The sequence below is a fragment of the Hemicordylus capensis genome, chromosome 3, assembly GCF_027244095.1.
Source record: "Hemicordylus capensis ecotype Gifberg chromosome 3, rHemCap1.1.pri, whole genome shotgun sequence".
NCBI classification, from domain to species: Eukaryota; Metazoa; Chordata; class Lepidosauria; order Squamata; family Cordylidae; genus Hemicordylus; species Hemicordylus capensis.
In genome coordinates this window covers 314,478,723-314,497,622 of record NC_069659.1, presented here as the reverse complement: position 1 = coordinate 314,497,622, position 18,900 = coordinate 314,478,723, and the positions used below count along the sequence as shown (strand labels likewise).

General features: G+C 44.3%; 1 protein-coding gene across 1 annotated transcript; it reads left to right on the top strand.

The window, feature by feature from the left end:
* Positions 1-399: 399 nt before the first annotated feature.
* Positions 400-17,058, top strand: PAQR9 (progestin and adipoQ receptor family member 9). The gene has a single exon (XM_053312717.1). The coding sequence runs from the start codon at positions 1,076-1,078 to the stop codon at positions 2,228-2,230; it is 1,155 nt and encodes a 384-aa protein (XP_053168692.1). The 5' UTR covers positions 400-1,075; the 3' UTR covers positions 2,231-17,058.
* Positions 17,059-18,900: the final 1,842 nt, after the last annotated feature.

Genomic DNA, 18,900 nt, shown 5'->3' with positions numbered 1-18,900 from the left:
AATGTCTCTATGTTTTGGCACTGAACTGTGTGTCCCCCTGGGTCCCTTTTGTTTGTTGTTGTCAGAAGTTCAGCCCAGTCCCTTTGCATGTTTATTCAGAAGTAAGACCCATCCTATTCAATAGGCCTTGCTGCCAAGGCAGAGTGGCTAGGATAGCAGCCTTACAGATCTAACTGGAAATACTATGTGTATTAACAGATGCAGGTCAGCTTGTTAAAAACAAACAAACAAACAGGAATTTTGTTTCCCAATCACTTGCAACGATGGCTGAGCATTTAATGTCCCCCGTGTCCCTTCTCCCTTCCACTACGGCAAGTATTTGTCAATTTTCTAACAGGAAAGCTGCATGGAGACCTCCAAGGTAAACAGTGTGATAGAGTTACAAGTAGAGGACGGCACAGAGGAGGGAGCACTGGAGGGATCCCTTTCCTTGCCAGGATTTCGCCTAGTGCGTGGCGAAGGGAACAGATGGGAAGGAGAGCGGCGGTCGGGGGATGTCCCTCCCCGGCTTTACCAATTAATCGGTGCCCCCGGAGAGTTCAAAGCCGCTGCAGCCTTTGCTCTCGCTGGGGGCATCAATCATTAACCGGCAGCTTCGGTGTCTCGTCCAGGGCGTAGATGGGAAAGGGGAAACTTTCTCCGCAGAGGATTTAAGAAACCGAAGCCGAGATGGGCGTCTTGCTGGGCCACAGAAATCCTTGACCCAGGCGGCGGCTGGCAAGGTTTGAATTACTGAGATGCTGCTGCTGCTGCGTGCAGGCTGCTGGGGGCGAGCGAGCTGCTATTGCTGCTGCCTCCTGTCCTTGCTGCAATGAGTGATGCGGGAGGAGGCGGCGGTGGTGGAAGAAGAGGAGGAGGAGGCGGCGGCGGCGGCTGCTGCTACTGCGAAACACAAATCCACTGCAACTCCTGCAGGAGCGGCAGCGGCAGGAAAGCGGCTTTGCCTTTGTGAGGTTACATCACAATCCCGGCTTGGGCTGCTGCTCCTTCTGTAAGCAGCAGCACTCAGGCGACTCGCCTCGCCGCAAGCCCGGCGGGGGGAGGCAGCGGCAGCCGGAGAGGGAGGGGACGAGCCATGCCCGTGGTCTGCGCCGACCAGGGCCACGCGCCCCCTGGAGCCGCCTCGCCATCGCCGCCGCCGCCGCCGCAGCAGCATCAGCCGCCGCCTCGCCATCGCCGCAGCCGCCCTTCGGCCGGCGCCGCTCGCCGGGCCGCCCCTCTGCTGCGCTGGGATGAGGTGCCCGACGACTTCGTGGAGTGCTTCATCCTGTCGGGCTACCGGCGGCTGCACTGCACGGCGCAGGAGTGCCTGGCGTCGGTGCTGCAGCCCACCAACGAGACGCTCAACTTCTGGACGCACTTCCTGCCGCTGCTGCTCTTCGCCAGCAAGTTCTGCCGCCTGCTGCTGCTGCGCGGCGCCGGCGACCTGCCCTTCCACCACCCCTTCTTGCTGCCGCTGTGGTGCTACGCGTCGGGCGTGCTGCTCACCTTTGCCATGAGCTGCACGGCCCATGTGTTCAGCTGCCTCTCGCTGCGCCTGCGCGCCGCCTTCTTCTACCTGGACTACGCCTCCATCAGCTACTACGGCTTCGCCAGCACGGTGGCCTATTACTACTACCTGCTGCCCGGGCTGAGCCTGCTGGAGCCGCGCGCGCTCAGCCGCTACCTGCTGCAGCGCCTCGGCTGGCACGTGGACTGCAGCGCGCCCATCGCCTTCTACAGCGCGCTGGTGCTGCCCGTGGCCTTCGCGCTGGCCGTGGCCTGCACCGTGGCGTGCTGCAAGAGCCGCTCCGAGTGGTGCGCCTACCCCTTCGCCATCCGCACCTTCGTCTTCGCCATGCCGCTCAGCATGGCCTGCCCCATCATGCTGGAGAGCTTCCTCTTCGACCTCAAGGGCCACAACCCCACCCTCTTCGTCTATTTCTACCGGCGCTACTTCTGGCTGCTGGTGGCCGCCTTCTTCAACGTCAGCAAGATCCCCGAGCGGATCCAGCCGGGCCTCTTCGACATCATCGGGCACAGCCACCAGCTCTTCCACATCTTCACGTTCCTCAGCATCTATGACCAGATGTTCTACATCGAGGAAGGGCTGCGGCAGTTCATGCAAGGCCCGGCGCCCGCCTCGCCCACCTTCCTGGGCACGGTGGGCTACATGCTGCTCTTGATATTGTGCCTGGTCCTCGTCATCAGGAGATTTTTAAACGTTCCAGAGTTCGGCAAAAACGATTGAGGGATCTTCCTCTTATGGGTTCTCACAAAGTTCCTCTTTAAAAACACGGCTGAGTTTAGAGGCGGGGCCTGCAAGACTCTCCAAGGCCAACTCTATGACATCTGGTACCTTTCCAAGGAAGGTACTAAACAAGAGCACTGAATTCATCCAATCAAGCACTGAACTCCTTCTAGAAAACTGCTGAATCACTTGAAACAAAATTAGATTTTAAGGAAAGGCAATCGCACCACAGTACTGTATACAACTTATTTTATTATTGCTGCTTAGGATATGAATAGAAGCCATTTAGGACTACTGCTTGAAATCTCCCTACAATTTGATCCTCAATGCATTATTTGAAAGTAAATCGTGTTGATTTTCTTCCAGCGAATGCACTTTGGATCTGGGTTTCAGGGGAACAATATGCATGGACCATGTGAATGCTAGCTACTGATTTCAGATTGTCTAGGAAGTGTTATTTCAATTTAGCAATATATACTAGACCTGCACTGACAAAACAATTAAGATTTCACATCAGACCCCATGTGCAATTTCTTGGCATATTAGGCCCTCAAGGATGCGTGTATGCGCATTCTGAGTTAAAGCATTTTGAAGTTGTATGCATGGGAACTGGATTTTCAACACAAGCAAATTGAGGTCCATTCCCCCCTTTTCATTTAACAGCTTTTGCCGAAGGCAAATAAGATGCTTAAAGCTTCTGTGTAGGGATTTCTTTTAAGTAACTGTGAATTGTAACAGCCAGTGTTGATCAGAGACTGTGGATCAGATTTTGAGAACAAAGCTTGAGCAGGTAATCTAGCCCCCCTGGCCACCCCAGCAGACTCACAAACATCAAGCCTGTTTCTCACAAGTTTTGTACGCTGGTTCTGATACCTGATTACAAAGTACACATGAATCCTGTCAGATATGAAGGGTGTAAATTTGCATAAGTTGCACATACTCATACCTGCCAACATGTCCCTATTTTCCCATTCAGGTGAATGGGAAAATAGAGACATGTTGGCAGGCAGGCATACTTGCAATGAGTGCCCTCTTCAGAACAAACAGGAGTATTTTGTATATTATTAGTATTAAAATTAGAATCTTACCTTGCAAGAAGCAGTGCTAAATATAGGACCAAATCACCAGCTAGTTTATGAAGGTGTTACGTGGCAAAATTTGTTTCCTTATTTGTTATCTTGGAAAAACAGCCACTGAATTTTCTTTACCTGCTGATTGGTTTACATGTACAGGGACTCCCATTCAGGCATTCACAAAATTGGGATGCTGTACCCAGTTACTGTCATGACCCCATATCCAGGAATCCGCCCAACCCCACCTGGAAGATGAGGACAGTTTGGGGGGAAGTACAAGGTGGAGAGAACCTGTGACCTGAAGCATGTGACCCGGTGTCACTGGGACCCCTCACACCAAAAGAATGGGGAGAACCCACCCCAGCACCCCCAGCACATCCCAAAGATACAGTTCTGCCTTTGTCCTCTGAGGACCTACCTTATTTTCAGAGGCCCTCCAGTGTCCCTGGAGCCAGTACTTGCAAAATTGGTCATTTATGGAACAGATCCTGCCCTAGGGAAGGGGTGGGGTTAAGGCACTCTGCCTGGGCTGACAGTCTGCTCTGGGGCACTGCTGGAGCAACATTCCACTGAATATATTACCCAGCCCCTATGATCCTGCTTGTCTTGAGCTGAGGTGCTGACTCCCTGCACATGGAGCTGTCCAAGGTCTGCGGTACTCTGACATCCCTGCCTTGATAGAGACTCCAGCTTAGTTCAGAACAGGATAGGTACAGTGTCCAGCAGAGCATAACAGCAACCCCCCCCCCATGCCCACCCACTTAGAGCATAAGAACAGCCCTGCTGGATCAGGCCCAAGGCCTATCTAGTCCAGCACCTGTTTCACACAGTGGCCCACCAGATGCCTCCAAGAAGCCCCCAGGCAGGAGGTGAGGGCATGCCCTCTCTCTTGCTGTTGCTCCCCTGAAGCTTGAAGGCCCTTAGCCACCAAACTAGTAGCCACTGATAGACCTGTCCATGAATTTGTCTAAGCCCCTTGCTGTCCATAATGTCAGTCTTTGTCTGAGGAGACAAGCACTGTACTTGGGAAGAGATTCTCCCCATGACTGGGAACACCCAGCAGACTATGGTGTATTTCAGTGTGAGAATGGGGCTTGCTAGTTCAGTTGCATGGGCACTTTACGTGGGTACAGTGTCCACACTTTCAGAATGAGTGAACAGGGCTAGAGGAATGCTGAGAGAGAGTTTTGAAACAACCCATGGCAAGCTCTTATCTTGCTTTCATCCTGGGATGTTACCCACATAAACAGTAGCAGGGTCATTATCTTTTAGGTGAGTTCACAGTTCCGCAGAGAAACACAGTGACCTGTGGGTGATCCATGAGAGTCAACAAAGGAGTATCCATGAAAATTACTGGAATTCTATGTTCATGTCGACTGTGACTGTTACCTCAGGACTGCAATTTTGATATAACAACTACTGAATTTTGGCTGTGTAAGCAAGTTGTCAGTAACACTCAAAAAACTGCAATGTAGGCCTCCAGAGACAAAACCCCAAACTATACGGTAGTGAGATATTTGTGGAAGTAAAGGCAGTAGTGTTTGGTGCAAAGCTCCTATTCCAAGAAGCAAATGTGGGATCTTAAAAGGCCTAGCAGACTTATTGTGGCATATATTTTTGTGGACTAGAGTTTATTACATCAGATACACAAAGTGTTATCCTCAGTTGGCAAATATATATATACACACGGGGATGTAGAAGAAAAATGGTAGACGGTGGGAACATAAAGGCCATGAAATGCAGGCAGCACAGTCCATACTATTTCTTGCAAAGCTCAGATGTATACAAGATAAACACAGTGGCTGACGTCCTGACTACTAAAGCACCGGTGCGATGGGAAAGGTACCAATGCTCTGAAAAGTTCCGGTAATTCAGTTCAATTGCTGGCTCAGTAGTGGGGGCAAATTTCAACAACATCCTGGTCCTTAGGAAGTGCTCTGTGACACCTGAAAATGTGTCCCTGAGGGTTAGCATTAGTCTGGAACTCTTCATTGATTCTACATCGGTGTTTCTCCTGTTACACCAGTGCTTCATTAGTCAGGATCTCAGCCACTGACCATTCACAATAGCAATAACGGATGATAACACAATCTAGCTTTGCTATGCTAATTTAGTACTCCTTGAGCCGGGTCTCACGATCGGTGAGACTAAGCCCGCTCTCCCCGCAGACGATCTGTGTGGGAGCCCTGGGCGGATGGATCGGCCACCCACACAATTGCCGGCTCCGTGACGGAGCTGGGGGGAGCGGGGGCTGATCGGCCCCCGGATTCTCCAGCATGCCCTGTGCGAGCACGCAGAGCATGCTGGCGAGACCCCTGGAGCCGGGAGGCGGCTTTTTGCCTCCCCTCCGGGGGTCTCCTCATGAGTAACCGCGGCGTGGAGCCGTGCCACGGCTGCTCACAATTTTTAAAACCAGGCACCTGGTTTTAGGGCAGGGGTACTTAGGCGGGTTACCCGCCTAGGAACCACCGGGCTTGCAGCCGAGCCCGGTGGTTCACACAATGGGTCAAAATCAGGCTAGCCTCCACTAGCCAGATTTCACCCCCTCGTGTGAATAGCCTCATAGTGGGAGAGAACATCTTGGTTCCAACTGAGTCCTAAACAGATACATCAAACTTATGATAGTTTCTAATTTGACAGTTTCAGGCTGGAGTATGCTTTTGTTAAGGAAAGGTGACTTCCGTTTCAGCAGCAGACTGCCATGGGATTGTAGGCTAAAATGTTATTCCACTGGCTTCTGAAAGTTTCTAGTTTTGATGCCAGATTTGTTTCCATTCATGTTGAGACTGGAGGGTAGGATATAAATGTTTTAAATAAAAACATGTATTCCTGTTTGTCTTAGTGGAGAGCTGGTCTTGTCATAGCAAGCATGACTTGTCCCTTTTGCTAAGCAGGGTCTGCCCTGGTTTGCGTTTGAATGTGAGACGTGTGAGCACTGTAAGATATTCCCCTCAGGGGATGGGGCTGCTCTGGGAAGAGCACGTGCATGCAGAAGGTTCCAAGTTCCTTCCTTGGCAACTCCAAGACAGGGCTGAAAGAGACTGCTGCCTGCAACCTTGGAGAAGCCTCTGCCAGTCTGGGTAGACAATACTGAGCTAGATGGAGCAATGGTATAAGGCAGCTTCCTATGTTCCTATGGCATATATAATGTTGGAGATATGAACCCTGTATGGCATTGTTGATGTGATTAGATCCTGTAATAGTGTTGTCTGAGTGGATATGGGGACAGAGTTGGCTTCTGTGTTTGTTGCAGGGGCTGGTCCCAGAGTTTGTGTTTCTGTTGGGTGGCCTGTTGCTGCTGGTGAATAGCTATTGCAGAGTTCTCTCTAAGCAAGGACAGACCAACCACTCATGGCCTATGAGAAACGATCATCATCTTGTAGGGCTTGGGTAGTAGGCCTGTCTTTGCTTGATGTCATCACTTGCAAACAGTGTCCTTTTGTTGTTTACCTAGGACAAACATGAATAAATGGACACAAAGGTCTGTATACCTCTAACGTTTTAAAAGTCTATATATATCTGGGAGACTGCAATGTTCACTGGGAGGACATTTCAGTCTCCCAGGATCCAGTGCTGCTGGCCTAAATGTTACCATTCTCCAACAAGAAAATTCAAAGGAGATCCACCAGCGTGAAATTGCTGAAATTTATCACTAAGCTTAGCGCTCTTCAGACGTTTGGTACTCACGCTTACAGGGCCAAAAGCAGGGAGGAAGTCCCGCCCCTGCACTGTCACTCCCCTCCAGCTGGCCACTAACACTTCAGCTGGCCACTTTTCATTCTATTCATTCAGGACTCTGTTGAAATCAAGGTTTTCGCCCTAATAGTTATTAAATTAGCACAGCAAAGCTAGGAAGATTGTGTTATCACTGATTATTACTTTTGTGAATGGTCTCTGTACTTGTCTTCTGTGCATTTGACTTTTGTGTAGAAATGTCTCAGGCACTCTGTATAAGTGTACAGATGTCTGTACGCACGTACATATTTTAGTGTGAATGATGTGTTCATTTTAAAAGTGAACCTAGCTCCTCAAATGCATGGTACAGATACGAAGTGTACTGCTGTACCTGTGCACAGATCTGTACCTGTGTACACGTACTTTTATTGCCTGAGTATTCAACAAAATGCCTGAATAAGGCTTGTATTCCTTGCATTTCATGGCCTTTTGGCCCCTCTTTACAGTTCTTTTCTCCATACATGTGTGTGTGCATGTGTATGTACACATATTGTATATGTAGATATGTTGTCAACTGAGGACAACACTTCATGCATGATGAAGTGGGTTCTAGTCCATAAAAGTATGTGTTGCAATAAATCTGTTAGTCTTTAATGTGCCACAAGTTTTTGCTGGAACAGACGAACATGGTTACCCTTCTGAATTCCCAGTCTCACAACTCTATAGCTATGGACTTGATTGCTGTTTCCCTGAAAGAGGAAACACTTATTCTGAGTTTATCCAAAATATTACTGAATGTAAAGATAACAGCATAATTGATTTGTGGAGTGAAAGATTTGCCAGCAACATAGATGAAGCCAAAACATTGTTTTGTATTACCTTTATATCCTTTCTCTGCTCTTCTGCTGTTTCCTAATTCATTGTACTTGAATTACAAGATGAGTGTTAAGTCATTTAATCTCAGGATATGGATAGTCCAGAGGGTTTAATTTGGGTGACTTCTGATCTACTGTTTCACATCAGATGCATGTATAAATCTTTTTTTTTTCTTATGAAGGATCCCTAAAGCAGTTCAGGGTATTGCATTTTGAACGTGATGAACAGCTGAATTGATTCATGATGAGGCATTCTGTCAGTATTCATATCAGTGTTTAAGGCTGTAAAGCGGACAGTGTTTACCATAGGGGAAAATGTAATCTGACTAGCTAGGACAGTAAACTGTGATGCCATAGTGTAGTATAGAAAAATGCATTACAGTACAAGCAATTTACACTGTGAAGTTTAGGTGGCAGACCATCAATACTCTCTCTGCATTGAGAATATTTAGTGTGGAATTTTTCCTTAATAGATTGTTCCTGCTTTTGAACTGAGAAATCGGTAGCCTATTCTTGGACCAAATTACGTCAGCATCAGTGCATTGACGCCCTCTAACATAATGCTTAACCATGGTGTGTTTTCCTTAACTAAATGTTATGTGTGAATACTAAACCACGGGTTGTTTCTCATGCTCACAACGAGCCTAGCGAAAGGGGATTTGGGAGTATGTGCACTCCCAATTTCCCATCATAAGAACCTGGAATTTTTCATCTATGTCAGTTTGGCACCACGCCCACCCAATATTTAACAGAAATCTTCCTCCCTAGGTCAAATCCCAGATCACCAATCCCTACTAAATATCGTGTTGGTGCAGTTGGTGCAATGTTCTTCATCCCAACATTGACAAATATTTCAGGTTCATCTAATCAGACATGGGGGGTGGGGGGCAGCAAACACGCCGCGTGAATCTCTCAATTCCCCTTCTGCTTGGCTCATCACGATCTTGAGAACCAGCCACATGTTTAAGAACTGACTGCAAGCTAGAATGTAAATGTGAAACTGTGTTTTGAAATGGGTTTGGGTTTGCAAATGATGTGTGTTGCACTGGCTGTGGTTAAGTGCTACAGCTTCATTAAGCACAACAGGGAAGTTTCCTCTCTCTCCAGCCTCTCAATTTACAAGATGACAAACAGGTCTCAGAGGTTTCACTGTATATCTGGGATTGTAACCATATTTTGTCATCTTAACCCTAGTTAATCCTCACCATGGTTAAGTCTTGTGTCTGTCATGGGCCTGACCAGGGAAATATTTCTTTTCTGGGGCAATCTTGACTTTAATATGCAGAGTATCCACATTTTGTTTCTCTTATACAAAGTTTTCCAGATGCCTCTGTACACAGTACAGAGTAGCCTCTGGCCCCCACAAACTTTCTTATCAGAGGAAAGGAGACAAATCTAAACTGTCCATGCTGTCCCTGATACCAAACAAGATAAGCGCCTTACCCTGCAGTCTTTTGTCAGGATTGCCAGTGTTTGGATAAAACCGAATATATTTTTGTTATTGTGGGACTTGCTGGAAACAGAATAGATAATATCAGCGGTTATATCTCAGCAAAATCATGAGTGTTTCCTGTGACATCTCACTTCAGCTGTAACTTTGACTCTTCAACCCCAGGAACACCACAAAAGTAGGAAGAAAACTGGAATCAAGTAGAATCAAGAATTAAAGGTCTTGAAAGTTGCCCAATCTTTCCATGGTTGATTTTTGCCTCAAGAGGCCGCCTTTAGTGATTGAGACAGCTGGAAAAAATGTTTCCCATGTTCTGCCTCATTAATAGTTAGGATGCTATGGTTTTGAGGTTTGCCTCAATAATGGAAAAAGGAGATCATCTTTGGGATACTTAGTTTTATAACAGTGGGATTTAGCCTTGATAGGACTTGATCTAATCCACCATGAGCACCACCTCTTACCATTAGCAAAGTTCTGTTTCTCTTCCCCCCTCCCTCACCAGTGATACATCCATGTGTACATGCATTCAGTTTGCCACATCATTAAAGGAAACTGGAGAACTATTCTGTTTCCTTGTTTTGCTTTCCCCTATTCTACTCCACCAAGGGGCTTGCACTCCTTAATTGAGCAGAGAGGGGAAGGCTAGACAGAGATGAGGAGGTATCTGCAAGCCTGCCATTTCCCATCATGTCCTGGCACTGTGCCTGTGTGTATGCAATGGGGTGGTGGTGGGGAGAAACAAGGCTTTTTTGTGGTCTATGGTGTTCCCTCTGAGATGGGTGCTGTGCCCACAGTGAGCTGGATTGAGTCCATGATTGAGTCTTGTAACAGTCCAATAATTGTAATATTATTTGACAAACATAGTTTCCAAATTGTGGCCCATGAATACTTGCTGGGCTGCTTAGTACTCAGATGACCTGGTTTCCAACTTGTGTTTCATTTTTTAAAAGTGCAAAATCTAGATTTTGTTCTGAGATTCACATAGTTCCAGTGGAGTGTTATCTTTCTTTGAGATTCCCTGCATGGCAGTGAGTGAAAGAGATGGTTGGTTTTTGGAGCAGTAATTCTAATATGTGCTCCTAAAAAAATCTACTAGTATGAAAAGAGAGAAATTGTGTGAATGTGAGTGTGTGTGATTGTGCCACTCGCCAGTGTTAATGAGGGAGATCTCAGAACATTCTACCACCTTTTAGCTGAGGATTGAGTTGAAATTTCTCTTGCCTTGAACAGAATTTCCAAATGTGGAGCAGCTGTAGGATTTAACCCATATCATATTCTTCACATATTCTGGGTATATACACAATGAGTTTTACATTAGACTCGCTAAAAATAAATGTTGTTGTTGGGTGTAATACAACCCAGATCAACATAATTGTTTTAATGATTTGCCCAGAATGACTCACCCAGCCTTCAAAATAAATTATTTATTAGAAAGACTTCTTCAGGACATGCCATTAGAGCATCCTGTCAGCAATTAGGAAATGAATTTTTTAAAAACCCTGAAAAGTCAAAGAGTGTATGCTCTCAGTGCTAAAAGAAAGCTCAGAGTACGAGCTAACCGTAAAGAGAGCCTCTAAAGAGAATCACATAATGAGTATTTTTTATTGTTGTTGTGTTTACAAGTTACAGTGTAAGGGGCCTCTTGCAGAGCAATGTCAGGCCGTGGTGAACTGTAAAAATACATTTGATATTTGGGCCATGTGATGTCTTCTATATATATCTCAAGTACAGATAAAGGCTTATGGTGCTGATTTGGTGCTAGCTATCCTTAATGTCGTTATTTCATTTTCTTCCACTTCCAGACTTGCAGGTTTTTGTTCATTCAGGTCATATTCATATATTTTTGCTTCTTGCTAAATTTGTTTCCTGTGTTTGAAGCATGCTAACAGCCTTGAGCCCATCTAAGAAATCAGTTATGACTTGTGATTGCTGCTTGCAGCCTAACTTTATGATTCACTGGATGTATCAGAGCGCAAACTATCAATTAGATTAGATTGTTTTTTGTTAGAACTTTTAAAAAAAGTTTTCAATACTCATAATACCAACTGCTATGTTTAGCTGCAGGATTTCTAAGATGCAGTTATTTGAATGTTTATTTTTAGTGCATTGAAGGGCACACATGTAGCTATACCAGCATGATTTGCTACTTGACGGTCTGTAGATATTGATAAAAGGGAAGAATTAAACAGTTACAATATGGAGCCCTGTTTTTTGTTTTTTAACGTGGCAAAAACCACTTTTTTGTTTTTTAACAGTGGCAAAAGCCTTCCTAAGTTATTTGTGAGCAAGAACCAGCATCTGGACTGCAAGAAATAAGAAGAAAAATTAGCTTATCCACAGGCATATGCAAGAACCAGACAGCAGCTTTGCCCTTGAGGAGTGTTCTAATGTTTGCAGGGCTTTGAATATTAGGCATTCTAGCTTATTCCTTTGACCTCTTGTAATGTGTCTGGACTTGCCACCTTCCCCAGGAAAGTCATGAGGGAGGGAGTGGCCACTGCTTGTTCATGTATACCAGTTTATTCAAATATATTATTGTTTAAAATTGCCCACTGCCTAATATTTAGCTTGGTGTAAAGAAATACTAGTTTGATGGCAAAATGTGGCTGGATCTGTCGGGGAAGATTGTAGAGGTCAGTAGCATGGTGTACAACTGATTCAGGTCTCTTTGTGGTGCACCAATGGCGTTTATACTTAAGCAAGGTGATTGTTGTGAGTACCAGTGGTGTGTGTGTGACCGCCCCAAAAGAAAGTGACTTTCTACAGAATATGTAGTGTTTCCCGCTGCTTCAGAATGTCTACCTGTTATTAAGTTTTCTGTCCTGAGCTGCCCAGGCCAGCTATAGTGTTTCTGGAAGTGGGACTGATGCACTCATTGTATGTCAGAACTGGAATTTGTGATCCAATGCACATCTATTTGGAAGTGGATTTATTGGATTCAGTCAGCTTTACTTCCAGGTAAATGTGCTTAGGATTGACACACAAATTTTGCATAAATCATAGGAAGCTGCCTTATATTTGAACCAGACCATTGGTGCATCTCACTCAGTATTGGTAGGGGTTTTGGGGGGTTTCAGATAGGGGTCTTTCCCAGCTCTAGCTGCAGATGCTAGGGACTGAACTTGGAACCTTCTACAAAAGACATGTGCTTTACCACAGAGCTGCAACCCTATCTATGCCATCCCATTTCAAGATGCGGTGTAATTATGTACACCACCTAGAGAATTCTATATTAGGCGGTATATAAATTCAATCAATCAATTAATCAATCAATCAGATTAAAATCTCAAAACTTAGGGACAATAGATGTGAATGCACTCTTTGGTTCTGCATGTTAAATATGTAGAAACAGAGCAGTCAGACCAAATAAAGTATGATCATTCCATCGTTATATATGTTCTGAATCTCTTGTTAACTCATTACCTGCTTTCAGGTTCCCACCCAATCTGCCACTTTCATCAAAACGTAGGATGACAACCATTTTCCATATTTGAATGAATCAAGTCTGTCTTGGTATAATATTCCTAACAGCAAAGTTGTAAGGAAATGCTGCACTTTGAAATCAGCTACAATTATTTGGTTGCCACCTACATTGCCCAAACAGTGCACATTATGCTTGAGCACAGAATTAAGAGTAAGAGTCCCAGTGATTCTCGTCCCAGTTTGGCTGCTAGTAGTCAGCCAGGTTTGCCCACTCCTGACTTAGGGTAAGATTCAGTTCAGCCGCATGCACAGGTGCAGAGTCTGCACATGGTGGATTCTCATAGGCTCAACAGAAGGCTCCCTCCCTCTGCCTAATACACATATGCAGTGTAAAGAACCACTGCGGGGAATAGGAGGTTTGTGTGTCTCTACTATATCCAAATCAAGCCTTCCCCTAACTCAGTGCAAGTTACATTGCTGTTTATGTGTACACAGACAGTAGGGAGGGGTGCAATTGGGCTCTGTTGAGCCTATGGATATCTTTTGGATGCAGCTTCCATCATGCTCGTAGAGAGAAATCCAGCAAAAGTTAGGTACTTTAAGATTCATTGATTTTCAAGCATGTGCTTGATTTACACTCCTTGAAATAAATGACAATCATAGAACACAACTTTGGCTAGATCACTCTCTTATTTAGAATTTTGTTTCATTTTTTGTGCATGACTTTGAGCAGTTAGTCATCAGAATTGTAAGCCATGCATTTGGCCCTTCTTTTCCATCTTAGAATGGGGATTCTTTGCTTACCTACCTCGTTAGGAAATGTGTGGCTTAACCAGTGTTTTCAAAGCACTTTGAAAAGAATGCAGAATGGAGTGCTAGGTAGCAAATTGAACATCAGCATAAAGAACGTCATTAACTTCACCTGGCTCTCTGTACATGAAGCACATGCGCCTGAATTGTCAGAAAACAGGACCTGAGCACAAGCCCTGGTGGGCCCTCTTCCAGATGTGGTTACTACATAAGAATATACGAACAGCCTTGCTGGATCAGGCACATGGCTCATCTAGTCCAGCTTCCTGTTTCACACAGTGGCCCATCAGATGCCACTGGGAGTCCACAGGCAGGAGTTGAGGGCATGCCCTCTCTCCCCCTGTTACTCCTCTGCAACTGGTATTCAGAGGCATCCTGCCTTTGAGGCAGGAGGTGGTCTATGGACCTCCAACTAGTAGCCGTTGATAGACCTCTCCTCCATGAAATTATCCAAACTCGTCTTAAAAGCTATCCAGGTTGTTGGCTGTCACCAAATCTTGTGGCAGGTTCTGCTCCTCTTCAAAAATATCCCTGTTCTTTTAAGTTCTAAATTCTCATTAGTTTCACCAAAGTCCTTATCAGGCATGCTGCGAATAGCAAGGTTTTTGCAAAATAATAGCAAGATAGGAATGGTGCATTTTTTTTCCTTTGTAAAAGTATAGATTACTTTTCATGGAAGAGACCTTTAGCACTGTAATGCGAATAAGCCATTAATCTGCTGTTTGGTAGAATTTAGGAGAACACTCCCATTTGTGCCAGTGAAACACTCATGCCGACCAAAATGTTCTTATGGCCTTGGTCTCAGCTCATCAGAGTAATGGGTAGTATTTGGGGAATGACAAACTAACCTTGATTTGTAGCAGAATCCTGCACAGGTTTCCTCTGAAATAAGTCACAGTGATTAATATGGGATTTACTCCTTAGTAAGAGTGCAGAGGATTGCAAGCTTAGTCAAAAGAAGCCGGTTTAGCCCGTGAGTCTCAAAGCACTCAGTCCAAGCAATGCTACTTCAAATAAAGTAATCCGGATACTTTATCTCTTTCCTAACCCATGTGGTCCTCCTTTTGAAATAAAGTTCTCTGAATGGAAAGAACAAGTAGTACAGCTGAGCAGGTGGGAAGGACAAAATGTTTCTGGGGACTTACCCGAATAGTGGTGTTAATAAGCTCTGAAGAGATTTGGAGGGCAGCCTGCGCTACAGCCAAATTAATCAGAAAGTTTTGGATTCAAGCCAGGTGATTCTCATTGACTTCCACTGGGCTGTAAGAGGTTTTGATGAGACCTGACATTCTTCAGCAGTTTGTCCCATGCAGACATGAATCTACTTCCGAAGTTGAGCTTGAGAGATAGGTGTAAAGCAAAGTTTGCATTTTAAGGATATTTTAAAGATATTGTATTATACTCAGGTGTCATGTAATGGTTGCTATCATTTCTAAAGAGCCAACAGTGTGCCTGCAAGTACTTGATTTTTTTTTTTTTAAAGAAAAGATGTAGATCTCTTTTTCATACACTTATACATAACAATTACTCTCCCTCAAGTTTTGATAAAATGGAAGAGATGTGCCCAGTGAGACTTACAAGGTTTGCTACATGTTAAATGAGAGAGATGCTTGTGCATGACCAAATTAAGTACATATGCTACTTATTCTTTTGGCCAGGATTTGTGGCAAACCTCTTTATAGATATAAATATATGCACTGACTGCAATCACACCCTTTTCAGGCTGTGCACAGCAATTCCCTACTCTTGCAGGGCAGTTATGTTTGGTTTTTCATCCTGTAGTTCAAGCAGCTATGCTCCGTGATACAGTCTATCTGTGGGACCTTGCTACCTCCAAATGTACATGGCAGATCACTTGTTTGGAAGCTGCCATATGCAGGGTGGATTTGATTTAAATCAAACTGATTTAAATCACGATTTAAATCACGATTTAAATCACTAGCAGGGTGGATAAAAGTCAATGATTTTTTAAAAAAATCAAAAAAATTGGATTTAAATAAAAAAATCCAATTTAAATCAAAAAATCCAATTTAAATAAAAAAATCTGATTTTTTTGATTTTTTTAAAAAAATCATTGATTTTTATCCACCCTGCTAGTGATTTAAATCGTGATTTAAATCGTGATTTAAATCAGTTTGATTTAAATCAAATCCACCCTGGCCATATGTCTGCATCGCCTTTCCATTTCAGGGAAATCACCAGGATGGCATATTTGAATTGGCTGTCTATCACCCAGGCAGGCGTGTAAAAAGCTTGAACTCTTTGTTAACTTGATATGGCCAGGTTTTGAGAGATCCTGCAAAGGGAAATGTGTCTCTGTGGGTTTGTTCAGGTTCTCCCGCTTGCACATCACTCCCTGGGGGAAGTGAGAAGGAGGATGCACAAACTGCATATGAATCCTCTGTTACTGCTCTTCAGGTAATGTGCAAAGTGTGTCCAAGAGCATCCCCTAAAATGCCCTGCCATGTCTGTCATGGATTTGGGGACTCGCATACATATCTTGCATACATTCCTTTCACTTGCCTTGACAGAATGCCTCTGACAGGAAAGAGGAGGGGAGGTGTGGGCCAAAGAGGGTTCCTCTATCCTGTTGAGGCCGGAAAGGTGAAATTGAGACTTTGACTCCTACTGAGAACTCGTGGCATGGCATTGAATGTTTAGTGTTGGACTAGGACCAGGGAGAGCTGTTTTTAGTTCAGCCACTAAGTGAATTGTATGACCTTGGGCCCTTTACCGCCACTCAACTTAACCTTCCTCACAGAGTTGTGAGGACAGGTGGGGAGAGAGACAAGGGGGAGAATACTGGATATCGCCCTGAACTCCTTGGAAAAAGTCCAGGATTAAAGCATAGTAGTGATGTGAAAATAGCTACAGGCACCTTAATGAAGGGGTGCCATGCAATCTGCTTCCATGTCACCTAAGATGACTTCTGCAAAGAATTCTTTTTCTTTTCCAAACACTTTTCAATCACTTTTTATATGGGGCTCCTCTCCTCTCCTCTCCTCACCTCGCCTCGCCTCACCTCACCTCTCCTCTCCTCAGAGGGAAGAGGAGAGAGATTATATGTACCCAGCTAATGTCTGCTCATTTCCATAGGGCTGTCTTCTGATTTAATGGGCAACAGTGTCCCTCTGGACTGCCAGTGAAGGAGCTCCATTGTTAGAGGAGCCTTTCTATACATCCCACCATAAGTGAATATTTCAGGGTTTTCTGCTGCCATTAGGAATTAGTTGCAATGAAATACACAAAGACTCTGGAGCAATCTTAGGGATATCTTTGTATCTGCTGTTGTTTTGCGCAAATGCTCACCTCATTCTTTGTAAGATTCTGTGCATGAAACTGAACAAAACAGTTTTAGTCTTTATTTGTGCTTGTTTGCTTTTTTGAAAAACTTGTTCTGTGTGAAGTCTTGGTTGCTGGTTTTACTGTACAAATGAGTACTGCACATTACTTTTATTTTATTTTATTTTTGGCAAAAAGGACAAAAGTAAAGTGTTCTAAATAAAGTCATTTCTGAAATCAGTTTTTAAAAGCTATTTGTAAGCACATCTCAACTTTATGAGCACTGGAATTGCTGGATCAGTTTTCCTATCATCTCCTCCCATTTTATGTGTCAGTACAATGATAGTGATTCAGCCTAATGAACAAGCAGATAGCTCTGTGATATTTTCCCACATGACTAAATAAGAACAAAACAAAAACTACTCTTCTCAGAACTGGAAAAAAAATGAAATGCAAAATTTCAGAATGTCCTAAGGTGTGGAAGAGCCTTTAAATCATATGGGAATGGAGCCCCTGCCATTATTTAGCAAGTCTGACACTTCTACTGTGGCTATACTACAACTCATAGTTAGGAAACCTGTTGTTAAGTATTGATTGCACAGCATAAATGCAACATTAGATCTTTTATTAATAGAAATTAAGGCTATTTTCTGGTCCTGCAGACAAGAGCCCATGAGGTCTGGAAGCTAACTAGGTGAGGTGAAGTGAGGAGAGTAAGGCTTCAGCACCATGGACAGCTCCATGGGACAAGTTGCTCCAGCAGCACTCGGGTAGACTGAGCTTTTAAATGCCTCTGAGCTCAGGCTATCCCTCATGGGTTCCATATCTCTACCAAAGGAGTGGAAACCTTAAAGGATCAGCTGTCTGGTCTGGCACTCCTCTTCTCCCCAATCTGCCAGTCATTGGAACCATATAAATATTCTCCTCTTGGCTCGGCCAATGCTGTTTGCTTTCCAGAGGGCTGTGTTAGGAGCCTCTCCGCATCTCCTGAAGTCTCCTGAAGTGTATAAGTGATATCCTTATACATACAATACATTTACTTAGCAGATAAGTTCTCACTTTTGGAAACTGATCCTTCCAGATATATTCTGACATATCGGCCATTATCCAGGCTAGTGTTGCACTAGCCCAAGGATGCAGCAAATGTAGTTTTGAAAAGTGGGTGCTTCTTTCCAGGGTAGTGTTGCACTTGCACAAGATGTTACATATCTTGTTTCACTACCTTTGTTGCAGATATACAGGTTTTCAGAGAACTTTTGGATTGGACAGATTTATGGAACTCTTCCTGGATTTTTTAAAAAAACCCATGTAATTCCCCTCATTTGCATAAAATTTGCATTAATCTTTTCCTTTAAAAAAATTACTATACACGTTTTCCTGATGTCCTAAATAAACTGTGATCTGATTTGACATGTTATTTATCCTATGCATATAGTAAAACACTTACCTCCACCATATTAATTTCCTCTCAAAGTTTTTCAAGTAGAAATTCTAGAAATGGAAAATTTCCCATGGGGAAAAAATAAAATATGGGAAATTATTGTTTTGGAAGTTTTTATGCAGAAAATGCTCTAGCGCACATCTCTGTTTTGTTATGCAAGCATGATGATGGTTCTACCAGTTGTGTGACTTCCGATAACACCACACAACTTCACACAATTTTGCAGACTTCTTAAATGCATTCAACTTCTCTCCTTGCATTAGCACAACACTAGTCTGGATTTTGGCCATTACCTTTTTTGTATCAAAGAGTATAAGAACAGTCCTGCTGGATCAGGCTCAAGGCCAATCTAGTCCAGCATCCTGTTTCACACAGTGGCCCACCAGATGCCTCTGAGAAGCCCACAGGCAAGAGGTGAGGGCATATCCTCTCTCCTTCTGTTGCTCCCTTGCAACTGGTATTTAGTGGCATCTTGCCTCTTGTCCATGTTTAGGGAGGAGGAATTCTCTAATTGACCTTCCCACCCTCTCGTACTAAATAATAGGCATGGATATTGCCTCAGAGTTGCAGGAGGAGGGAAGTATAGTCACTCCACTCCTTTGCCTATCAGTGGGAGCAAAGGTCTGAGCTCCTCTCCGGGA

What these genes read in the sequence shown, in the direction of transcription:
- PAQR9 (XM_053312717.1), top strand. Translation starts at nt 1,076, where the DNA reads ATGCCCGTGGTCTGCGCCGACCAGGGCCACGCGCCCCCTGGAGCCGCC.